Genomic DNA, 27,018 nt, shown 5'->3' with positions numbered 1-27,018 from the left:
GAGAATATTTATGGTTCATGTGCTTTTAACAGCAGCAATAGATTCCTAATGTTTGGTAAATGTCAGAATCCCTGCTTTATAAAAACACCCCAAAGTTTTTTAGCATAGTCGTTTATTTGGGTCATTAGAAAATGTTGATGCATGTATGTGCATACAATACGCATCTGCTGTCAGGAATATTAACTCTGCAGATTGTATTTACATACATACATACATTTCTAGAATAACCTCTGTATTATTATATTTAGATAAATACAAATAACTGAATACACTTACCAGATGAGTGACATCAGTACCCAGTCCTAGACAAAAATCAGTATTTCCACCCACCAAATTGTGGCGCACAACAAGTGAAGAAAGCAAGATTTCTCTGTGTTCTAGAATATATTTTCTCAAACAGTTGAATACATGTTGCTAACTGTACTACATCTGCATATCGGGAAGTAATAAAGTTGGCATCAAAAGTCCAAAGTAGTACAACAACTTCAGTTGGTAAAAAGGGAACTCATGGTGAGTTATTATTAGAAAGTGCTGTCAGAATTGTTTTCATACTGCATCTGCTTTAAATTTATTTTTCTGCAGCTTGCTACCTTCTACTTAGAATCATTTATTGGAACAGTGTAAAAGCAGTAGATGAGTATAAATACAACATATTTAGCTGTAAGTGCCAATATAAAACCTAAACTAAATAAGGCTAAAAAAACTGTGGCCAGTATTAGGTGATCATGCATGTGAGATTATGGGAAGAAAAATGTATTATGAGTTTAATAAACACTAATATAATATTTGTGAGAATGCTGAGTACTGGAATACAACATGGATACAATACAACACAATACATAGGGGCTTTGATAGTCCATTCACCCATCACAAGCCAAAAAGGGTTGTCTGCTTTTGCTTTAATTTAAGTAATCATTACATGCCTGTTTTTTAGCTTTAATTTATTATCTACCCAGAGCCCCTTTCTGTACATAATTTGTGTTTTAGTTTTGGTCCCAGTAACCATTTTCAGCTCTTGTGGCTGACACAAATATATATAAAGTGGATCACCAGGGAACTCATTTTATTTGTAACATGTACAAAATTATCTCTGCCATTTGCTTTTTCTTCTGCTTCTCCTTCTATTCACACCTACAACATCCTCTTACCTTTGTCTCTTTCGCAGATGTTTTCTAGCATCTCTAGCATCTGCCTGGAAATACCCAGAATTCAGAATGCCAGCAAGAAGCACCGCGGTATATATCGGGCAGAAATGACTAATTTAAAGCCAGTCTTTCACTTCAGCCCATTGCCGAATGAAAGTGAATCTGCTGTTGTCATTTCTAGGTATGAGGTAGCATCTGAGCTTTTTCCCTCACTCCTAGGATGCAGTTCTCATGCCTGAACGATAGCACATAGGGCAGAAGACAAAGTAATTGACCCTGTAGGTCATACTGGTCATACTGGAGAGAAAAGAATGTCAATTATTCTGTGTAAGTGCCAGAACTGAACAAATAGACAATTAACTTGGACTTAGACCTCTTACAGGTAAAAAATGACTTGTTTCATTAATTTTATTTCATTTTCATTTCATTAAAAGACATAAATGAAATGGGATAAAAAATAGGAAACTGTGTTACGTCACCAGAAGACAAATCTACAAAAATGGGCATAACAATAATTAATTCCATTAATTGGAAACCATGTAAAAAATCTTAGGGTTATCTTAGGGTTAACCTTTTTTTTGACAATAACCCCCCTGGTGGTATTTCCGAGTGTGGCTCAGGGTGAAATTTCTTTACAAAAAGTGTTAACCCCGAGCCACACTTGGGGTGGAATTGAGGACTTACCTGGTCCGCACAAGCCCACAGCATCCTGCAGCGAGGAAGTCCCGTCGACGTCCCATTGGCAATGCCTGGCGTCCCCTAGCCTTACATTTTGGCATGTGAGCATTGGAGATGCGTGGCTTGGGGATGCAGATGCCATCTCCTGCAAACCTTAGAATGAACAGCTGCTACATAGGTACCCATTAAGAAAAGCTGCACAGAAAACACAGAGGCCTGTTGGCTTTGTGAAGAGGACGTCACAATAGGCTGCACCCAGTGGTAGTAATATGTATAAGAAGGGTAGAGTAATTAGGGGTGTTGGACAATATCTCTGAACTTACCTAAAATAAAATTTAGTTGCCTTTGAAGTATTGCACACCATTAATTAGTCATACAAAGAAAGTATTGATGCAGTAAATCACAGGGTTTCAAAAATTGAAAAAAGGGGACATGGTATAATCTTTCCTGCTCTCTGGGAATCAACTACTGCCATTTCCATGGCCTGAACATTCCCATGAGTGAATGCTTGAAAGCATGACCGATTCTCTGTTTTTCAATTAGAGTCATAAGAACAAAAGCTTTTTGCTAAAAAAACGAGATGGGCCAAGGACATGGAAAAAGAAAAATGTTAAGCTCTAAGTACTGAAAGTAGTACAACAAACAAACAAATTCTGTGGGTCCAGAGCAACCGGAGCAAGAAAGGAATAGAAAAAAGGGGGTTTATGGGAGGGGTGAAATTACATCTCCTTTAGGTACATTTCTACTCCGTTGCAATAGACTTGGAGAGACTAGACAGCATCAGTCACAGCAAGAGTATCTAGATACTCCGCAGAAAATGAGAACCCCATCCAGTAAAGCCAACCATGGTGGAAGGCTTCCCTAGTTCTTCAGAGCTCAGGTGTGAGATCTTCCATTTGTAAATGTCTTGGATTCTGGAGATCCATTGAGCTACTCTGGGGGTCCTCAGCTGGCTCCACAGTGCTGGATTACTGAATATGGCTGCATCAGTTAAGCAAATTAGTAGAGATGCATAAAAGTGCTTATAGCCAAAGTCATTGTGGTATAAGGGGAAGAAGCCTGGGTTTAAATGGGCTTCTTCCTCTACACCACAATGACTACTAATGGATGAAGTGCAAGCATAAGTAAATAAATCTCAAACCTATTTTGTGTAAAGAATGATCATGCTCCTATTGTTGTTATTCTTAATGTTAAAAGGAGGGAATTGAAGAGTCAGAAACTATTTCTGCTCCTAGGAGGCAGATGGTGTGCTTCACAAATCCAGACCCTACACATAGATTTTTAAAATTAGCCAGGAGGTGACAAAAGTAAGTAAGTCAGTAAGTGAGGGTAAGTTTGGTAAAAAGTGATGTAGTTGACACAATCTTCATTCAGTTCATAGAAACAAAAATCATTGTTCCCATTTCCGAGAAAGTATGCCAAGCTGTAAGGTGTATATAGAACAAAGTTACTATGGCTCTTGCTGCAGCTAGTGACTGAAAACCCAGGTTAGAAAGACCAGGAGAAAACTTAGGATGCACAATAATAGAAAGGAGGGGAGAGAGAATTATCAGGAAGGAGGAGCTAAATCACCTAAAATAATATATTAGGTATATTATCGAGCTTTATAGGTGTTGTAGCAAGACCCCATGGAATAGCAGTCAAAAGTTCAATGCTAATCACATTGCTTGCATGTCTGCAGCAATCAACAATATATTCAAATGGGATGCTATAAAATTAAAATAAACATTATGAATCCTAACTCCAACCTGTTTCTTTGACATACGAAGATATCTGAACTATAATCTTGCCTTTTTGTGTGACCAGATAAGTTTTATCAATAGAAAGTGAAAATTACCAAAACTGCTGTTGGAATGCAAAAAACAAATACAAAATCCTGGGGAGGAGTTCATTTCGGCGATTTGTCATTTGTTGCAATAGCCAAACCAGTGGACAGTTTTTAACAATACATTCTTATTATGACAACCTTATTCTCAGTAAATAATCATAAAAATACAACATCTAATAATGGCCAAAAAATACATGCATACAGTAAAATGTAATTTGATGATAAAAGTTTGAACTTTTGTTTCAGGACTAAAAGGTAATAATGGTTAGCAATAAACTGAGATGTTGCTAAATATCCTGCCAGGACAGGTATCATGCTTACTACTCAAGACAGAACTAGAAACACTTTAAACTCTTACTGCTAAAAGTGGTTTTACAAACTATTGGATGATGGAGTATGTTTAGTTTTTCTTCCAATATCTACTGTGAGGTCTTCTTCTGTAGTTTTTAAGTAGAGTGGATTAGCAAATTCATGCTTTTCATGTATTTCCTCTGCCAGTTCTGTCATATTAAATAAGCTTTCACATATGGCTTCTTCTTTTGGCCTCACTTTTGTTAAATCTTGACACAATGAAATCTGTTGTGTGCTGTATTATACCTGAGGTTAGTTAGATTTTTTTTATTCTGCATAGCATTAGTCAAGGAACTGGCACTGTTGTCAAGCTCCTGAATACATTGAGTGTCAAATACAGTTTTAGGTTGTTGATGGCAACTTATGTAGCTGGTGCTGTATAAAATAAAAAAAGCCAAGAAATAAGCATTTAGGCACCAAACAACAATAAGCAAACACTGAACCACTGCTGAATAGTCTGTCCCAGTTGGCAGATAATACAAAATATACTGTATTATTGGGGTGAACAAGTAACTCTGGGCTTTATATTATAGTATCATGCAGTAGCATACAACTATCAGAAAACTTTAGCATGATTATTTTAAAGATCTGAAACCAGATATCTGGTTGACCCAAGTTATTCCATTTTACCAAACTGAAAGGACACTGTTGTATATTTGGAAATATTTGATATTTGCAGTAATTGGAAAAAAACATATTGAGACATATCAGTATATAATATTATACATAAAACATATGCACATATGACCTATAACCTAAGGTTGACTGGTTTGACGAAATGTCCCTGAATATGATGGCAACGTCTAAGGCATTAAATTAGCTAAGGCTGCTGGTGGTTTGCTGGAAGAATTTGAATTGATGTCATATACAGAAGAGGAAGTCTACTTGTTTTTAATACAAAAACAGACAAAAAAATGATTAGAGATTGCAAAACAAATGGTAAATGGTTAGAGAGTTAATTAAGCCTGGTTAGCATACCCTTCTATTTGGATTTGTGTTGTACTGTGCACAAATGAATTGGGATTTTCCAATACTCATAATTATGAAATATTTTGGCTATATCTGAAGACGTGAATCTTTACAGATTTGACCCTATTAATGAACCTCAGACCAACAGGCTTGGTATACATGGTTTGTTTCTTCAGGGTTTAAACTCAGCATTTAAACACCTACTATCCTACTACCCACACACTATGTTTGAATTTTTGAATTCCTATTAATTCTAATCGGCCAGTTCACACCAGAGTGGTTTCTCTATAGGCTGTAAAGAAAATGCATCCTGTAGCATTTGGAAACTGCCAGATTGAGATGATGGTGACAGAGAGAAATCTACAAATTACACAGAAAGGTAATGAATTGATTGTACAATTTTGGCAATCCATCATTTCATCCACATACCTTCTTGGATTTGGGTATCTAATATGTGGATAAATAAGATACTGAGAATGCTGTAATAATAAGCGTCAGAGCTCTAAGAACTGGCAATTGTGTAACTACCTGGAACTCCTATGAATGTTTCCTTTTTATCAAGTCTGACTGATTATATTAGGGATGTTTTTGCTTTTATGTCATTTTTACTCCATTCCTATCCAATTAGCACATTTATTTTGAAACAATGGTTTTATGGTTGGCTTTGATCAACTCTGGGTGGTAAATTTAGTTCATGTATGCAATTATGGCTAGATAAAGCCACTTTAGAAAAAAGCAGAATATAGAAATATACAGTAGTGAGAAGAGTAAATGTATCTAAACCTAAAAACAAAAACATCATGAATTGTCACTTATCATTCCTTCAGATGTAGTGGCTGCATTAGTTCTTTTTCTCTGGCCACATGTTCTTATTTACCTTTTGTTTAGTAAAGATCTATCAAGAGGATTTTGATCATGTGAACTTGTTGATTCATTAAAATACTAATAAATATAATCTGTATATAGTCTGAATCTCTATTTTATGAATTGTTAAATACCAGGAAATTATACTTTACTTTAAGTCTCATAAAGTGTGTTTCTGATGAAGTGCATCTATTTCCGCAAAACGCGTCAAACAATAACAACTGATTCATTGAGACCACTATGAAAAGGGTACAATTGTGAAGTAGAAATTGTTGTTAAACCTTTTTATCTTTGTGTAATAAATTATGGTTTTTATACACATAAATAATGGTTTATTCATTGCCCTAAATGTCCCATTGGTTGTTACTTGTGATTGTGTTATTAATAAAGATAGCCAATCCATTTTGGAACAGGCTTCACCTTTTTTCGGGGCCTGTCATTAACAAACTTCTTGTTCTATAGGTACAACAGTACTCTGTGGAGGAAGAAATGTTCTAAACGTAGGCTTCTCCTTTCCTGCTTCCCATTACTTAGAGAGGCACTTTTTGTGATTCATATAGGAAAGCTGGAAATAGGAAGCAAAAGCTTGGCTTTCACTGTCCCGGGAATTTATAGGAGATCTTCCCAAAGGGGAAACTATTTATAATTTATAACTATTATAATTGTAACCTTTCCCCAATATTACTCAATATTGAACATTTAGTTAAATTTCCGGTGTTTAGATACTCAGGTAGCATACATTAGAGTGGGGGCTTCTCCTTAATAGTCATAATGTGTAGGAATGTTGTTGGCTTTATTCTAGATGATGCCATTATCTCTTGCCTGGTTAAAGATGATGCTCTCAAAACAATCAGCTGTTTTTCTATTTCAGTTTCTTTTTTAGCGAGTATCAACTTAACTGACCTGAATTTGTTCTTTAGCAAACTGAATTTGGTGTAGAACACTCACAGACTCCCACAAGCTCATGTGCTCTACACTTACTCTCACACACCTAAGGTACTAATGAAGACCACTGCTGCAAACAATTGCATATAGGACCATAGTCACATAATTCTGAGCCATATGAATATAGGTGCATGATCCTGTTATCATGGAAATTCATAGTCTACGTGCAACTTACACATATTTATTCATTTAAATAAATATACATCTTTGAAATCACAGATTACCAAGCTGTAATACAACAGATGTATAGTATACAGCTAATTGTTAGGCATTAGTTTCCATTTTCATATTTGCACTGGTAAGATGATTTGGGATCTAGGAGCACCTGCAGCTGCACATTTTCACAAGAACCGAGTTCCTGTGGTTGCAGAATGCAGTTTTTGTACTATCCCCTTCTTTTACTGACCCACAAATTTGGATACATAAAAAAAAACTATGTTTTTAAAAATATATCCAAATCTAAATAGACACAGGTCTATTAGTTTGTTTTAACTGCATTTTATGGTTTGCTTGAACTGTCTTTCTTTCACTTAAAAAATAGATTGGAGAAATAGTTAAAAGGTTCTACTACTGAGTATTAGCTTTCAGCTGCACCAAATTCTTGCTAGCTTATAGCATACCCATATTCATAAATAAACTACAACAGAATACAAAAGGGAGAGAGAGAAAGCAGCAAGGTGCACAGGATTTATTTAGATTTAATGGCTTAATTTAATACAAGACAAATTATTGCACACCGTAAATAAAGTATATATATATATATATATATATATATATATATATTTTGATGCTTACCAGTCAATAGATGAGGTAGTACTAATAATTTACTTTTTCAGGCCTAGAACAATTACTGCAAAAACAGGAAGCTACCTGATCCTGTGAAAAAAAAATCAGGTGTGCTTGTAACTTTTTGTCCAAAGATGATGTTTGTTGTCCAAATCCAGAAAGTAGTCTGGAGTGGCAAAGCTGCTATTCCCAGATACAGTACAGTACCTGGGCTTTGTTCCCCTAGGATAGGAAGTGGGTTATCTGGAGAACCACCAGGTGGAAATACAGGATGAAAGACTAAAGCTGAAAATGAATGCAGTCTTGTATATTGGGACTGGTAACCAACATTATATTAGATTTTTGTTCTTGGGTTTTGAGTGACTGCTCTTGAGCCTGCTGGGCTACTAATAACACATACTGGCACCCAAAAGCATTCCCAGGACGTTTGAATACGTTTGAATATGAAGAAGGCTTTTACTGATAAATTACATTCATTATGCAAATTACATTGTATATATGCAAATGCATTTAGTAGAAAAAAGGGTGAATCACAAGAGTTGATTTTTTACTGTGATTTAGCATAATTTCTGAAGTTGTATGTATTGTTATTGACCATCTATAATTACATAAATGTGATTGATAGTCTGTAAACAGATTGTTTCCCAACTTTGACACTCATTAAATGTCTTCCTGAATTGCATCTGAAAAAACTTTTTAGGGGGTCAGGGCTAATCCAAACTGTTTACTCTTTCCTTTTTTTTTTAAAAGAACATCAAATAAACTAGAATGGGCCATTCAGTAAAACTTCAGTTTTTTAAAAGTTAAACTCTACCATATAATTTAATGTGTTGTGATTAGTTCACATTTACAAGATTTATTTTTCTCCTGACAACATTAAAAGCCAGTTTGATAGTTTTGAGTGTTAGTACTGCTTGCCCTGTACTTTTGCACCCTAGTCAACACCAGTGCTGCAGCTAACAACAACACCAGAGTTGATGTGTATGTCTCATATATACTTTGCCACAGCATCATTACACGCAGTGTCATGTATATGGACATGGTGTACTTAATGTTGGAGACACAGGCCTTGATTCACCAAGCAAAATATGAGGCTTGGTCGCGCATTTGTATTCGCGATCCAAAATCGGAAGCCTTCGCTCAATTCACCAACTAAATTGCAGGCAGTGGCGTATTCGCGCGGAAGTTAGTAACAGAAATGATCTCGCTGCTGGAGCCGCGCATCCCCGGCAGTTTTACACTGGCGTGCTTGCATTAAAAGTCATTGTTTCCCTAAAAAAGCATTCTTTCTAATGGCACACATATTACCCATAGCCCTAAAAAAAAAAAAAGAAATAAAATCATGACAATTTATTTAGAAAAGGACTATGTACATAATACATTCAAATACCAATATGTGACAATGTGACAAAGGCAAAGAGGGGGTTAGGTAGAAGTTTGGTGTGGAAACCATGCAGACATTTGTACTTAATACTTGTGGAAAAAATGACAAAACATTGCTGAAGAATTGCTAAACTACAGAAACTGGCATTACAAACCAGGCACAAAACCATTGCAGCAACAGATGAAACTAACAATCATGAGGATTACAAAAAATCACATCAATGCATACCATCAAAGCAAACTTACCCCCCCCACAAACACACACACACACAAAAGTCCATTTAAAATAGTACTAATTAAAATGCATATGTATTTGTATACATTTAAATGTATTTTGACATATATACACAAGTGAAATCAATAAATGTTCCTTAATACATGTATTATACCATGTTTGCCTATAATCCTTTCCTCAAATATTTGATTTCTCTAAAGTCAAACTGGAACAAAATTTTTATGAGGTCAGAAATGTTTGTTCACATATTTTTTTACACTCATACTATTGTGTGATGACATATTAGAAAGTGCCACTTAGTATATATCCAGCTTGATAGAAATTAGTTTGCAGTGTTGCAACCAAAAGAAAAAGTAACAAGTGCAACAAATGTAACTATAAATGAAGCAAGTTTGTGATTGAGTAGAATGTAACATAAAGAAGTAACACTTACAAAAAAAAACATCAAGCATTAAAAATTCAAACTGACCTGTAAATGGACTGGAGATGTGCACAGAACAGGGCACAGGTGTGCGCTAATCAATTGCTATCACCTCATCATTCAGGGTAACATCTCCTTCTGAATCATGCAGCTGAAAATTAATCGCCCTAATTGGCGTATTCGAGATCTTTGCTCATCTTTCCAGGAAACCGGCAGGCGAGTTCACTAGAACTTGGGCCCGACTCGTGCTAATAGAGTTTGCTGACAGGCGCATGCGTACGCGCAAATTTTTATTGATGAATTAGGCCAACAATGTTAGCTCTGGTGTTAATAAATGCTGATACAGTGGTGCCTGCTGAGGGCACAAAAGTATAGCACAAACACACACAAAACTTTTAGATTGATGTTGTAGTAAGTGTTACAGTGCAGCAATATCCAAATTATACAGCGTGTCCATAGTGGTGAAGTTTAGCTTAAACTGCAGGCAAATCATCTATATATAAAAATTAAAACTAATACATTTCTATTTGTAGAAATGAATTGAGGAAGTGCATTTGTGGGAAATATTTCAGTAAAAAAATAATTTCAATAAAGAATACACACAAAAAGTACATAAAAAGCGAGTACAAATTTTACTACACAGGAAACATCTGTGTAGGCATAAATATCTCTCCTGCTCATGGAAAAAACAGACAGATTTCCCACATGCAAAGTTGGTCAATCTTTAAAGTGTAACTCCAGCCAAACTTGCTTTTTTTTAGTTTTGGATATATTAGAGTAGGCTTATTTCATAGTTTTATTGCTAATATATAATCAGTAGCACTCGCCTAAAATGTACTGATATAAAAAAAAAATACAATCTGTCTGCTACTTCTGTCCGCTAAGAATAGGCACCTGACTCTACGGTTTGCAGAATCCCACAATTTGACAAATAAACAATGGCAAAAAAGTGCCTGGGTCTTGGAAATGAGTCTCTATTTCTGCTGTAACCTTCGGATAGTAGGGCCAGAATTTGTCTCCAACAACATGAAAGTACGGATCCATCCTGTCTGGAAGGATGATGGTGATAGATTGGGTGATATTTTCTTGCCACACTTTGAGCCACTTTGTCCCAATCAAGTATTGTTTAAATGCCACAACCTACATTAGTATTGTTGCTGACATTGTCCATCCCTTTATGATGGCAGTGCAGCCATCTACCTAAAGCTACTTCTAGTGGGATAATGCACCAAGTCACAAAGCTCAAATCATCTCCAACTAATTTCTTAATTTCACAGGACTCAAAAATACTCCACAGCGGAATGTGGTAGAATGGGAAATCCATGCACATCATGGATGCACAGCGGACAAATCTGCATCAACTGAATGATGCTAAAATGTCAATTTTGACCAACATACCTGAGGAATTTTTCCAGCATCTTTATCTATATTTAAATTAGACATCCTAATTAGGTAAAAATCAATACTGCTAGCACTAACTGAGATAAAGAAAACTTTAAGGAGAACCATATCATTCACAAATAGGAATGAGCAAGCGAAATTTTAAAATTCAATCTCGCAGCAAATCAGGCCGTTCTCGCTTACCAACATGTGGGCGAGAACGACCTGTGTAAATTCGACCCCCAAGATCGAATTTGTTGGGAACTGCAAGGGCAATCAGGGGAGCAGAGCTGACAGCTATCACAATAGGATATGATATATGTAAAACAAAAATTATGAGCAAAATTTAGAGCAAATTGACAAGGGAATCATTTATAAACACCCCCTTTGAATATTACAATCAATTTGTTTGTACAGAAAAATATTGCCTTAAACCACTGACATAAAAATGGTAGTATTATGGTAGTGTTCCATTTAAAAATATACCTATAGTATATCTATATAATATATATAGTAGATACTATATAATATAATATATATAGTATCTATATAAAAATAGATGAGGAGCTCTGACGATCTTTATGAAGTAACAACTGAAGGGGTTTGTCATTCTTTAAATATTTAAATGTTTACAAAATTATAAAATGTGCTTGCATATAAGATTTCCAGTGATTGCAAAAATCTTGTACAAATAAATATTCAAGAAATGTCTACTTAAAAATCCATTTTTTTATTCTTTTAAAAGTTACACTTTGGGGCATGGGGATCTAATTAACACTAACCCCGATAAAATACATTTTTAGGGGGTCAGGGAGTGTCTTTCATCATTAATGCAGCATGAATAACTTTATTTAATTTTGTCATCAGATAAAATATGATGTATAAAGAGCTAAAATTGAATTTACATGCTACAAAGCTACATTGTAAAAACTTGAACTTGACATTCCAAAATGATTTGGTAAACAACTCCTGTAACAAACATTACAAAAGGAAATTAATTCAGCTGGAAACATAAGTGATGTTATTAGTTAGAAACAAAATATAATAAAATAAAATCAGTAAAGTTTAATATACTAAAAATTCAAAAAGAAAATTATCCTTCGTAGAGTTTTGCACCTTTATTATGAACCCTAAGGCCTGGACCTTCAGTATGTATCACTCATCAAGCCTTATTTGTTGTTTTCCATTCAAAATCTGCTTTGTAAAAAACTGTGACTATATCATTGCCTAACAGGCTAATTATTAAATATGGAACAATATAAATACTAACCAATAAAGCAAGGTAAATAAATTGCTTGCATTACCTAAGCATTCTATATAATTTAAATATACACTTAGATGCCGACTTAGTAGCATAACCTGATAGAAATAATAGATTACAAATACCCATCATTTTTGGACACCACAAAATGTGCATCTTGGGTGACACGTGAAACATAGTGGAAATTATATACTATCTTTAAAAAGTCTGTCTTATGCCATTTTATTATCAGTTTTTAATGCATTTTTTAAACTGTTCCAAAACTAATTGTTGGCATTAGGATTGGTAGGCCAGTATAAAACAGAGTTCCCACACAACCTTTTTCTCAGTCGAAGATACCTGGATTTCTGCCAAGTCTTCTGAAGTAATATAAAAATGATAACATCTAATTTCTCCTCAATAAGGCGTTGGTGGGCAATGTAAAAGGCAGTCCAAAAATGCCCACATGTGGTGTACTTATCTGTAAGCACAAACACAGTTTTTCGACTGAGCTGGATACTTTCAGAAAGATTATCCAAAAACGGTTTTCCAGGCAGCCAGTCTCTTCCTTCTATGCACAGGTTAAACATCTTTTCTCCCTCTTTTTCAACCTGTTTAATTAACTCATTAAAAACCCAGTCTGAAACTGCAAAATCTGTAGTATCATATGCAACATAAGCATCATAACAAAACTTTGGCAGTTTCCGATATCCTTTCACCTTTGCTTTTAAAATATGATAGATATACCAAAAATCCCATTAAAAAAGGTGGCTTGAAGTGCAGACCACCAGGAGGCAGATAACAAGTGAGGATGAACATGAAAACAAAATCAAATTCCAGTGTTCTATTCCACAAGTATATAGATCCAATAATATGAGGCTCTTTCCTCTCTGTCTGCCAGGTCCTTCACATGACACGTCAGGTACCAGATATGGAATAGTGACATTTGTGCTGTTTATCCAAGAGACGAACCAAACAAGTTCACAGTTACATTTAAATGGGTTGCCCTGTATAACAAGTAAACCTAAGTTTAAAAGAATGTTATCAGGAAAGCTGGATTTACCAATAAAACTGATTTTGTTGTAACTTAAATTCAGATATTTCAGGCTGACGGCATTTCTGAGAAAGTTTCTGGTTATAGTTTGTAGTTTGTTATAGCTTAAATCAAGTGATGTAATAGAATGAATGCAGTTAGATTGTTCATAAGGCACAGCAGTTAAATGATTGTTGTTAAGATCTAAAATGTGCAGGTTTTCTAAAAGACATAGCATTTCCCAGTTGAAAGTCTTAAAGTTGTTATTTGACAAATGAAGTTCACTAAGATTAGTTGGCAAACCTTCAAATACTTTAGAAGGAATAAATGTTAGTGAATTATAGGAAATGTCTAATATATTCAGCGCTGTTAAATTTTTAAAGAAATTTGCGTATCTAGTATCTCCATCATTCCATAAAATATCTAAGCGGTTTCCTTTGAACTCCAGGGTATGAATTGACTGGCTCACCATTTCATAGCTGGATGAAGTTGATATTTCATTCCAGTTCATCATTAGTTTCTTTAGGTGTCGCAGGTTGGCTGTGAAGTTTAGCATATGTGTTATACCTTCAGCTAGGAAATAATGTTGGTTGGAGCTAAAATCTAAGACCTCCAATTCTGTAAGTTCCTCAAATGCACTTGAATGAAGAAGATCAATTCGATTGTTGGAAAAATCTAAATATTTTAAATTTCTTAAGCTTGCAAACTCTGTTCCGTTCAGTGCCTGACTAATTGCGTTTCCTGACATATTAAGACATTTTATAAAGCCTAGATCTTTAAAGTCACTAGTTCTGATGAAAAAAATATTATTTTGGCTTAAATCTAACACTTGACCAAATGTTTGACAGTTCTCGGTAGCAAATTTCTCAGATTTTGTTTCCTCATAAACATTGAATTTACAGTAATGTGCTCGATCATCATAATTAAAATAATGGACATCTCGAGGTGGTGCATAATTATATTGTGAAGAAGATGATTTGATGTTTAAGCAAGAGGAAACAGTTGGCTCATGTGCTGGGGAAATTTTATTATTAGCAAGTGCTATTGTTTTTAGAGAACTAAAATTCTGAAACAAGCTAAAGTCTGCCACTTTGATAAAATTTGTACCAAGATCCAAAACAGTAAGATTTTTTAAATCCAGCAGTGGCTCGAGGTTACTTTTCTTCAATTCTTGAAAAACATACCCACGAATTCTCAAAATTTCTAAAGATTTTAAACTGGAAAATGTTTTGGATAATTGCAGATCTGATAGATATTGCTGAGGCGCATAGTTAAATGAAAAATCCAATGTTTTCAATGTGGGTACATACTTTAAAAATTGTGCTTCTCCAATTTCATGAGCCAGAAAATTTTGAGAGAGATCAAGTATTTGAAGATTATGAATGTTTTGAAACCATCTTCTGGGAATATTGCGAAGAGAGTTACTTTGTAAACGAAGAGTGTGTAAGCTTAAAAGTGAATCAAAAGCATTGTCATCTATAACGATTGGAGCATTGTTTGGACATGGAATACAAGGGAATGGAGTATTGTAACATCGAGGGCAATTTGAACTTAAGTCAAGAATTTCTAAGTTGCTCAAGTTTTGAAAATCATCTCTTTGAATAGCTGTTATTCTGTTATTATAGATGTATAATTCTCTAAGACTGACTGGAAAACTTCCAGGCACATGGGTTAAGTTATTTCCTTTCAGGGATAAAAGAGTTAATCGAGTTAATTCTTTGAATGCATCTTTTTCAATGCTAAAACTGACATTACACGGATTTCTGTAATAGCAGTTCTGTCCTAAATATAATCGCCCAATGTTTAGTATTTCAGTAAGGTTTATTTTGTAAATTGAAAAAATGGAGTTAGCTTCAAGACTCAGATGATGTAGGTGTGGTGGTAGTCCTCGCGGAAATTGTGAAAGCTGATTACCATCCAAAAAAACTGACCGCAAGTTATATAGTGAAGGGAAACTACCATCCTCTATAGATAGTTTCTTGGTGCAAATGATGTCCTTAGGGCCTAATTTTATAGGTAAACAGTTACATTTAAATCCAATTTCAACAAGGTTCCTAAAGTGAGAAAAAGAATTACGAGTGATTTCTTCAATATGGTTGATATTTAAAGTTAGATTGGTGGTATTTATAGGTATTTGTGCTGGGATTGCTTTCAGACTTCGATTTGTACAGTCTACAGTAAGAAAAGGACCATCTTCAATAACATCACATGGTAAACTTTTAGGGAACCAAATGGCTGCCAGCATTCTCAAAAACAAAAGTATGGTGTAGAAAAGGACCGGTAATCTTGATGTGTGTAACGAAAACATCTGAGATGTAAAAAGAAGAAAAATATTATTGCAGTGTTATTTCAATTTACAGAAAATCATGACAGTGTTACAAAAAACCTATGCACTGTTTAACAAAATGCTTTTTATGTATCCACCACTTTCCATAATTACATGACATAATCACATTACATTACAGTAGTACGTAAGTAGATTTAGGCCAAGGATGACATTAAGTGCAGTAGGGTTTGGGGATGGTACTCTAGCCCTTCCCCATTCTACTAAATAAAACAAAAATATTGCTGTTTTTGTAGGGTCTCCCCGGATAACAGACTGTTAAAAAGAAGAGAAAGAGTTTCACCCTCTTTATATTCATTATATATATTTTTATTATTATTTTTAGGAAAGCTCTGGCTGGCGCTTCAATTACATCATTAGTGTTTCCAATTGCATCTGTTACTGCCAGCTGTTGAAACATGATTTTTTTTTATCACTGTGATGTTTTCACCAGGTATAATTTTAACTAATGTAGGATTTTAGTGACTGGCTTGAAACTTTAAAGTGTCATGTCAAACATAAAAACTAATAATTGTTTTATGTCTTAATAATATAGTCCATCCTCCTGTTGTCTAAAAATATGTTCAATTAGTCTCCATAATTCCCTTGTATGATTTGAAGAAGGACATATCCGTAGTGCCTGTAAAGAATATCATATCAGAATATCTTTACTTGTAGCCACCCTATGTGCTGTAGAAAGCGGAGACTATAAACATGCACATCCATGATAAACAATGAAAGGAATTGAAAAACGTGTAGTTTTCTGATACTGGTTCATAAACATTCTATAATTTTAAGTATTCTCAACTTTAGGTATAGGCATGATATTTAAAGCTAAAACATAAAGAAAGTTTTGCAGTAGTATACACGTTTGTTTCAGTTCATATTACCTGTGTGGGACTGCCCAGTACCATAAGGTGTAATGTAAGCATTTGCTGTCCAAATAATATGTATATACTTCCAAAAGTCAGCATATACAAAAGGTTTGATTGTAAATGAGCACTGCTGCACCCTGCACACTGCACACAGTTACACAGAGCCATTTTTTTTAAAGTCTGCAGTTCAACTGCATCTGAGTTGTTTCATTTGAAATAATTGTGGTAATGTACAGAACCAAAATTAGAAAAAAGTTGTCTCTGTCCAAACATTTATGGACCTAACTGTATATTTGAGCTATTTTATCTACTAAATGATTTGTAATTCTGTTCACCAAAACACTCCAACAAGCACCACAAAGCACTACTACTACACTACTACAATAACTGTGAGGCAGGATGGACCTACTTATGAAGGGTAAAAAACTAAATTGAAATGTGTTTTTTAACATCTCAATGAAGTTTAGACAGTAATATGTATATAATTCATATTGTTTAAACCATCAATAAATGATAACAAACATGACATAGCACTTTTATTACACTCAAACACAGAAATTGAACTTTGCCAGTAAAAGTTTTTACCTTTTCCCATGCTATAGTTCAGTCACTACAGATCTACTGTTTACATTCACTTGTCTTACACGTGCAGTTTGCAGTTATGCCAAGCATGGGATTTTCTGTTCTCTTTAGCTGTAAGTTTACTATTAGCTTTGTCCAGCTCCTTGGTCTAGTCCACTCTGATTACATCTTTTGATGATTAAACTGCACAACTGTCAATGAACAAGAAGGAGGCATATTAAAAGGTTTTGTGGAAGATTGAACCTAACAGCAAATTATTTTGATCTTCTTTTATCATCAGTTCTGTTCTTCAAAGTGTTAAGAGAATATAAAATAGCTAGGTTGCAGTGCTGGGACAATGTATTGGTCAAGCTCAGGAACATTAACTAGGTCCTTTTCAGGCTATAATCACACAGATGGATTGGATGTAGATGGCGTTGATTTCTTTTTAAACCTTTAAACCTGTTTAGATTCCCAACTTTGCCTGAGATTTTTCTCCTTAAACTTTCCACACCTATGTACTAAAATCAATACATGCCACCAGTGAAGTGGGAAAATCCACAAGGGCAGTGATGATGACTATATTTAACATTCCAAGTAAGCTGACTTTACACCCAGCCAATGACATCATACCACACATACGTTAGATGTGCATTTGCCATTCATCATAGAATAGGCCTCCTTAACCAAGAAAATCAGCACCCTATTAGGTGTAAGCAGGAACCAAATGACAGAGGTCAAGATTTCAGAATGATTTAAAAAATTAAAACAGTACTCTCTACATAACTGAACCTGAAATTAATCAGAAGAAACTGAGTCAGATAAAAAAAATGTGTGCACTAATGATTTGCTTTAGATTATTTTTTGACAAAAAAAATAAATTTCACTAGCTAAGCTTGTGTATTTTAAATTTGCAATTTTAACAAATATATAGTATTTTTAAATACGATAAAAAGAATAGGTTAATATGAACATCTGATCTGTATGTGGTCTTCAAATACTGTATATAAGGTGCTAAAAAAGTCATCCTCGGCTTATACTCCAGTCAGGTGCATGGGTCGCTTCAGAAAAGCACCCGTACCGGCACCTGACTGGAGCGCCGTCCAGCGGTTTCTGTCGCTGCGGCGAAAATACACTGGCTGCAAAAGCCAGAAAGACAGCGGGGGTACGCCAGAGTTACGGCAGCTACATTGTGGCATAACTCCAGCGCCAAATTCAAAAGTACACAAAACATAAGAAAAACCCACTTACCCTGTTCCGTTGTCGTTTCCTGGCATCCTGTTGGTCCCTGCAGCTCCTCAGGACACGTCTTCTTTCTTCTGTCTTCAGCCACCCAATGCAGAGACTATCCCTGGGGTTTCAATACAAAATAGCAGTATTGAGTCCAATACAAAGAAATCTTTATATATTATACATGCTACTGTACAATTACATAACATGTTTACCTATTTTTCAATTTTATTTTTAACATATTTTTGTATATTTTTTTTTCAAAGTTTATTATTAAATGTATTAAATATTGGACATATTTCGGTTAGTTATGCCTAAGAATTATAGGCCTACAATGTAAAATAAATTTCCATGCAACACTTTTTGCATGGAAATACGGAGAGAATTAGAACACTAGGGGGGCTACAGTGGCTAAATGCAGAACCAAACAGAATCATACTGCCAGGGAGGTTAAAGAGAATTTAGTGGTTAGGTACGGTAAGTAGTATACCTACCTAACCACTAAATTCTCACTATGGTATTTGTTTACCGTATTATAGATGTAATGGCCGTATTATGCAATTTTATTGGTAATTATTTTGAATATTGAAACTTGCCAGTAGCTGCAGCATTTCTTAACCTTAGACTTATTTTTCCTGTTTTCCAAGGAAAAAATAGGTACCTTGGCTTATACTCAGATCGATTCATACTCGAGTATATACTGTACTTAAAGTGTACCTAAACTCAGAATTTTTACTTTACATGAAAGGGTAGACAACCCCTCTATTTAAAGTAAAAATTCTGTTTGTTTGTGATTTTTTTTTAAGTGCAACACCCAAGTTTTTTTCCTAATCTATGTAACCTGATCGCGTGCCAGCACAGTACAATATCAGGAGACACAGGAAGAAGAACCAAGAAGAAAAAAAGAAGATGGTGGGGCCCGGTACTCTCTCTGCCCCCGGCCAAAGACAGATACCGGGACGACGCGGAACCCGATGGAAGAAACCTCCTGACGGATAGACTGATCTGTGTGATTAAAGGTATGTGTGATTTTTTTTGTTTTTGGTTTAATTCTGCTTTAAGAGTGCTGGGTTGGTAATATTGGATGTCGTCCAACCAGAAAATGAGGAAGGTACTCTAAACAGCTGTTAAAAACAAATGATAAGGCTGGAGTTCAGATTTATTGTACAATCCCTGCCAAAAATTATAGAATCACACCTTTTGAAGAATGTTTATTGAGCTCGGTTTGCTTTGTTGCAAAATCACAGATATGACACATTATTTACCAGCTGAACTTTCTAGCATTGCAAAACATACTTAAAAAAAATAAATTAACATAAAGCAATTATTGGGCACATTTTTTCGGATCAAGTAGAGGAAATAATTATGGAACCCAAAAAATACATCATAGTAGTTTGTTGCACCTCCTCTTGGCTTATATGACATATTGAATTATTTAGGGCATCGGTTGGGTTCCAACTTTCTTGTGTAGCAGTTGGAATATCAGCTTAACTGGTATTGAGATGGATTCTTGTGATTGATAGAAAAAAAAATATTTCCACAGTAAATTTTTAATCAATCAGATTAAGAGTTGGACTGATTGCGTGCCACATCATAAAAAAAAATTGGAACCACCTTTTGCTTTAAATAGCCTTACATCTGTTCCTCCAGAAGTACTATTGGAGTTAAGGTTAAATTAAGTTTGATGTTGGTGTCATCTGACCATAACACCCTTTTCCCACAGAATCTTCAAGGTGCATTGTAGCTCAGTGAAAACATATTATGGCCCTTCTCGATTAGGGATTTTTTTCTTGCAACCCTCCCATACAATCCACATTTGTGGAGCACATCGTTTACACAACGACCATTTCTAACCATTATTTCCTGTAACTGCTTTAAAGTTGCTATAGACCTCTCGGTAGCCTCTCTACTAGTTTCTTTGTTGCTCTCTTTTCTGTACCAATTTCCTAGCGTGTGCCTGTTTACAATTTAATCTCCGAGATCTGTTGTCTGTGCCTTGCCACCTATTTGACTGTTTGCATCTAATTGCACTAGCAAGCACTAGAATACTTCAGAATGTGTTTATATGCTGTGACAGTGCTCTCTCTTGGTTTGCTTCCTATCTGTCTGACCGCTCCTTTCAAGTTTCTTTCAATGGTAACTCCTCCTCACCCACTCTCCTCCCTGTTGGTGTTCCCCAAGGGTCAGTCCTTGGACCGGTCCTCTTTTCTCTGTACACCTCCTCTCTCGGTAGTCTCATATCCTCCTTTGGCATACAGTACCATCTGTATGCTGATGACACCCAAATGAATCTGTCCACCCCTGACCTGTCTCCCTCAGTCCTGGATAAGGTCTCATGCTGCCTGTCAGCCATCTCCTCATGGATGTCTGACCGATTCCTGAAACTCAACCTGGATAAAACAGAACTCTTCATCATCCCCCCCTCAAATTCCAAATCCCCCCTGACATATATCTGTTAACAACACTGTTATTCGGCCCTCCCCTCAGGCATGTTGTCTTGGTGTCACCTTTGACTCGGCCCTCTCATTCACCCCCCATATTCAGAACATTTCCAGGTCCTGTCACTTTCACCTACGCAACATCTCCAAAATCCGCCCCTACCTGTCCCCTGAGACCACCAAACTCCTTGTACATGCTCTAATCATCTCTCGTCTGGACTACTGTAACATCCTTCTCGCTGGTATTCCACTAACCCGACTCTCTCCTCTACAATCTATTATGAATGCTGCAGCCAGACTCATCCATCCTTCGCTCCGCTCCTCTTCTGCTGCATCTCTTTGTAGTTCTCTCCATTGGCTTCCTTTTCACCTTAGAATCAAATTTAAGCTCCTGTGCTTTGCCTTCAAATCCCTACACAGTTATTGTCCCACTTACATCTCTGACATGGTTAAAAAATACTCCCCTTGCCGCTCTCTCCGCTCCTCCAATGACCTACTAATGACTTCCTCACTCATAACCTCATCACACGCACGGATACAAGACTTCTCTAGAGCTGCTCCAACTCTCTGGAATGGTCTTCCTCGTCCTATTCGGCTTGCTCCTACTTTCTGCTCATTTAAAAGAGCACTTAAAACCCATTTTTTCAAACTTGCCTACCCGGCTTCTTCTGTCATTTGAAACCATCACTACTTCCCACACTACATATCTCCCATCCTTTTGTGTGTGAAATTCCCCCACCTACTAGATTGTAAGCTCTTCGGGGCAGGGTCCTCTCCTCCTGTGTCACTGTCTGTATTAGTCTGTCATTTGCAATCCTTATTTAATGTACAGCGCTGCGTAATATGTTGTCGCTATATAAATCCTGTTTAATAATAATAATAACTAAGCTGAATGATTACAGTTGACCACAAGTGTAAGCCAGTTACATATTCTGGTATGCAATGGACTAGGTATTTACATCTAATTTACTTTACTAGTATTTGTTTTTGGGAGATGAGTGATTTTTTCATCCAGCTCAATGATTCTGTTCTTTTTTTCTACACTGTTGCAAATATATTTTTCTCTGGAATTTTAAGTTAAATTTTTCATGTGTTTGTCTTCATTTCAAGCTGCAAAGCAACAAAGGGACAGAAATGTTTGATTAATATTATTGCCCGCCTGCACCTTTGGTGGCTGTGCCATGCCTGAGATTTAGATTAATCAATCAATAACATTATAGAAACATGGGATGAAATTTGAAAACTTTGAAACTGGAAAAAAAAAAAAAAAAGATGTACCACAAATCCTACTGTTTCCCACACATGAACTTGTGCACAACTGTCTGGTGAAATACTAGTGTTTGCTAATTTGGCATCGTTGAAATATTGATGCAATTTTACATAGTTTCTAAATAAATGATTTAGCAATATGATCCACAAGGACTGTATGAACAAACAACAAGACAGCTGATGTCAACCTGCTGTTGGCTTCCCAGTATAGGTGGGCAAGTGGCAGGAACATGTATACAAAGTTACCAACCTAAATACATTGAGGGACATGCAGTTGTGCAAAATATTAACATTGGAACTATTAAAACTAAATTGACATACATACTTTAAAAGCGATTCTAACAGAAATTCCAGATGAGTTAAACCAGTCAGTGAGTTAGTAATCCTATGAAGTATAAACTACCACCTCTTAGTCATTCAGGAAATCTAAACCTTGAACCCTATACACTATATACTTATATACCTACATAACATTTTCTGGAATCCACTACAGCCATCCCTTGTCTAGCTTTATACAGGTTGAGTAAATGCGCCCATCCAGAAAATTGTACTTTGAAATTTCCTCTTTTTAATCCTTTATCATCATGTTCAAACTTTCTAGGCAAGTTTGACTATAAGAAACTACAAGTAAATTTATCTTTATACATGTGTAAGCAGAAGCATACATAAGGTGTATTTCAGCATAGTATTTCCACCAGTAGGTGTTCTACCCATTAAGTGGGTAGACTCAATGGGCCACAATCCCTTTGGCTAACATTGATAGGAATTGTAGAGTTGTAATAAGTAATGTAATATGTACAGTTAGGACCATAAATATTTGGTTGCTCACACAGGTTTGTTATTTTACCTGCTTACTGAAACATTCAAATTAGTTATATAATGTTATACCACAGACAAAGTGCTGACCATCAGCTTTAATTTGAGGGTTTAGTAATTACAGCTCTATATTATGTACCTCACTCTTTTTTTAATGGTGCAAAATAATATATAAAAGCTTCAATATTTCATCCTCATTTAAGCAAATAAAAGGTCTGCAGCTGATTCCAGGTGTGTTTCCACTTGGAAGAATTTGCTGTCAAAGGAGCTCTCTATGCAGGTGAAACAAGCCATCCTTAGGCTGCGAAAAAACCATCCGTGAAAAAACATGGGATCTATGAATAACTCTCCAGGAGGTAGGCGTATCAAGTCATGCAACATGTAACTTTTAACTATAATATTACATTTAAGGACCTGAAATGAGGAGACAAAAATTACTTTCTTAGTTTTAAAAATGTTTTACAATATTTTTGTTCAAACTCATTATAATAAAGCCAAAAGTCTGCACTTAACTGCATCTCAATTGTTTCCTTTTATTTCCATTGTGGTGAACTGAATGATGCCGTACATGCTTTTTACAATCCTTTACTACTTAGTGACTTACCCCCTGCAAACAAATGTATAAGTGCTCATGCTCGACGTGTGAAAGCGTGTTCAGTTGTTAGTGATTCCAAAGAGGACAGCACCAAAAGTTAACACCTTCAAAAAGTTAGTAATGGTGGCTCCCACCATATCACTATCCTAGCTTTTTTTTTTTTTTTTTTAATTATTAAGTAATCCTTATGCTACTAATACAATAAATATGAGAAGTCATTCATTTGCCATGATTTAATAGGTCATATCTCGTTACAGCAACAACTATATTCCTAATAAATTATTTATTTTTAAAGAATATTTAGTTATACACACACACATTTCAAAAAACTCTTAGCTATACTGATTATATAAAGATATAACAGAATGCCATATCATTCAGTTTCAGCAAATATAACAAATTACCTTAGGATTCACTCAGAGGATAAATATACTGTTTGTAAATCTTCAGATGATGTCTGAATCAGGCTTCTTCTCCCAACTCTGGTCGCCTCTGCTGTTTAATAATTAGCACATGCATTGCTCACACTTATTTCAGGTTGCTTTCCGGCTAACAGTCCACATAAAAATAGGTATGCGTGATTACAGAACAGATAGTCAAATAGTTAAGATTACTTCCTGCTTCATACAGTCAGAGGCAGTTCATATGGGTTTCACTTGCTGAAAGGCTAGCACACTCACTGCAGTCATTATTTTTATAACCTTGAACAAAACCTCATGCACGGACACCTATTCAGTAATTAGTGTATGGTAAAATGATGATTTCAACCATGTCAAAATGTCACGTGAGGAGTGCCAATTTCCACATAATAACAATGTCTGCTACAAAAAGCTTTACAAGATCCCTACCACAGACATTCAAATAGCCACACACATATTTGCCCAAGAACAAAATATTCCATATTCTGCATCCTGCAGGTGTGGTTGCCTTTTTCCTTCATTTTAACCTGACTACACTTCCTGTCCTAGATATACAAAATATCCCCACTATACTATGGCTATAAAGAAACAACATTGCCACCTTAAGCTCCTTGGATTTGGAATACAGGCCCCTCTCCCAGCTTTACCATAGGGGGAAGTGTCACAAAAGAGCACATGGTAATAGTTAGGAGGTGGAGTTTTAGAGTAAAACTTAGGCAAAACATTTTTTTAATAAGATTAAGGGTATGTTTAAACATTTTTTCACAGCCTGCCATTGCTTATTAAAGCCTTTTGTGCAGGCTCTAGGCTTTTACAGGCATTTGTTCAGAAGCTTTTCGGGTCATTTTGGCATCAAAATGTCTCCATAGATTTGCAAATATCTATAAAAGCCTGTACATGCTTTTACAAATGTCTGATCTCAGGCATGTCCATGAGGAGTTCTTTTTTTTAATGGGGGAAAAAAAAAAGAAAATGCTGATGCATGGTAAGATTGGCACTCTTTTTTCTCCCACAGACTACGTCAGCCAATCGCGACCCTGCAGTGTGAGATCAGTTGACTTAGGCAGTTAGAACTTTTATTTAATTTGCTGTTTCAATGGTGAGCTTCCTTTTACATCCTGGCTCTGCATCAGTGTGACAAATCAGGGGCATGCTCCCTGGAGGTAAAAGAAACTGACATATGTTTGCAAATGTATGCAACTATAACACTAATATGGGTAAATCTCTAACATTTTTAGTACAAGAAAGCAGTTGAGCAAAGAATGTGGCCAAAGTTTGGTAACATTTTATTTCGTTTTCAGAATAGGAAGTGGCTGTAGTGTTTGCCATGACACTCATATCACAACATGATTTTGACTTCTCAAATTCCCACAATTACAATGATAATGATGCAAGGAAGCCCCGCCTGTACTCTTTTACCCATACCACTTGTGAGTTTTAGGGCTTTTAGGTATCAGTAGAGGAAGAACAAAAACAGTTGCGTTTAGCAAATCTTTTTAACATGTCCCCTCATTACAATGGTATGCTTGTCCTTCTTACAGAGCTGTATGGGTTTTGGCCTTGAAGGGAGAGTGGTAAGGGCTCGGAAGTGCATGTGCCGTGCTTGTTGGCCATCACAAGAAGCTCTGTCTTTAAATGTCCCCCAGTCCAGAGACAATTTCTGCAGCTAACGTTCTACATATTACTCTTTATTATAACAGAGAATCATATCCACATATTTTCTCATAGCATCATGTTCATTCACATACGGTCTCTCACCATGCTAGTGCCTGGTTGGTTGTCTTCCTTCTCCTCCAGCATGGTGACAGGATGCTGCCTATAAGTGCGGGAAAGGCATTACCTCAATACTTTCAGCACTGGAAGATAGCAGAGGATGAATGTGACCGTAATGCACATTATACCACACTCCAGTAGGAGAGAAAATCAATGCTGTAAAGCTCAACTTATACGATTTATGGGACACCACATCTTGTTACTTATTGCTGAATTTTTTCCTGGTTTAATTCACTAAAACACATAATATTGAATGCATTGACATGCAGGGTGTAAAAACTCTAAAGTATGACATAAAAAACCCAAACAAAAACTATAGCAAATACTCCTCCATACAGCCAATTTAGTACTTCATTTATGGCACCCCTTTATCTCCATCACCCCAACACACTCACAACATACTATTTCTGATTTTCACTTGGGGTACTAATGTAGATGAGATCTACATTCTAATGGTACCCCACACACTGCTCTCGAGTCTTTGTGTTGACGAGTAGGTAGTGGACTGGAAACTGCTGCCAGCACTTGCCACATGAGGGGTAGTGCAGTTGTTCCATCAAGTTGGGCCGTAAGTGAAGCAGGCATTTCTCTTGCTTAGCCCTTATGTGCCTAACATCTGTAAGAATCAGGGGCAAAGGATCAGAGAACACTGAGCTAATAGAAAAAGTAAAGTGTCTGCCTAAAAGAAGTGAACAGTGGGGATAGGTATAATAGAAAGCAGTGATGTGGACACTTGAGAAATAAATGTGAGCAGATATGGACACTAAACAGTGAGAAATATGTGTGGTGGGAGTTGAACACTTCAGATCGACAAAAGCTTGTAATGTAGGAGAGGGTAAGGAGAGTGAGCAAACCTTTACCAAGAATCTGATATGAAGCACAGCACTAAGATGACACATGGACTTTGCTCCTGGTGACAGGATCCACCATCAATAAAAATAAAAGGTTACGCTAACTATACCATGCAAGATTTTGGAAATGTGTTTTAAGTGAGAAACATTTTGCAATCTCATAAAGCTTTTATGCCACATGCAGTGTTCTCCCCAGCCCCTTTTAACCGGGCGCACCACCCGGCACTTTTCAGTAACCACCCGGCTGTTTTTGGGTAGTTACTGATTAGTTGGGTCACAATACAGGGGCTGCCAACCGTCTAAAATGTCTTCCCACCCAGCTTAAAATAATGTCTGGGTTGAGCACTGCACATGGATGTGTATGTAACAAGTACACTACAGAAACTGCATTTGTAAAATGAAGGCTCCCAAAATTTTGACATGGTTGAAGTTTCAGTTTACTGAAAAACGAGAGTTCAGTGGAGCACAGCCAGTTCTCTTAATATATGTCAAGGGGATTCATTTGATTTTTTTTTTTATACACAAAACTCATTTCTCCAGGGAAATCAAGAGCAGCTCACAAAACATGTAGAATACAATACATGCTTAGTGGTAACTGAAGTTATCAAAG

The 27,018-nt window shown here is 36.0% G+C and overlaps 2 protein-coding genes across 3 annotated transcripts in view; both read right to left on the bottom strand.

Moving 5' to 3' along the window:
• The window catches only part of TLR8 (toll like receptor 8), a 17,118-nt gene extending 5,569 nt beyond the window's left edge, over positions 1–11,549 (bottom strand). Inside the window, exon 1 of one of the 2 annotated variants that reach the window (XM_072414411.1) lies at positions 9,654–11,549. The gene's annotated coding sequence lies outside the window, so the exon portion shown is untranslated. Of the gene's footprint in view, positions 1–276; positions 1,040–9,653 lie in introns of those variants that run through there. The other variant, XM_072414401.1, reaches the window with a different exon arrangement.
• Positions 11,550–11,694: 145 nt separating this feature from the next.
• On the bottom strand, positions 11,695–27,008 carry TLR7 (toll like receptor 7). Its single transcript, XM_072414423.1, has 4 exons — positions 23,770–27,008; positions 18,269–18,368; positions 17,042–17,229; positions 11,695–15,566 (listed from the first exon to the last, which is right to left on the bottom strand). Exon 4 carries the CDS (start codon positions 15,564–15,566, stop codon positions 12,984–12,986), a length of 2,583 nt encoding a protein of 860 aa, XP_072270524.1. The 5' UTR covers positions 17,042–17,229; positions 18,269–18,368; positions 23,770–27,008; the 3' UTR covers positions 11,695–12,983.
• Positions 27,009–27,018: the final 10 nt, after the last annotated feature.

Source organism: Pyxicephalus adspersus, chromosome 1 (genome assembly GCF_032062135.1).
Source record: "Pyxicephalus adspersus chromosome 1, UCB_Pads_2.0, whole genome shotgun sequence".
NCBI classification, from domain to species: domain Eukaryota; kingdom Metazoa; phylum Chordata; class Amphibia; order Anura; family Pyxicephalidae; genus Pyxicephalus; species Pyxicephalus adspersus.
This window is presented reverse-complemented; position numbering and strand designations above follow the sequence as displayed.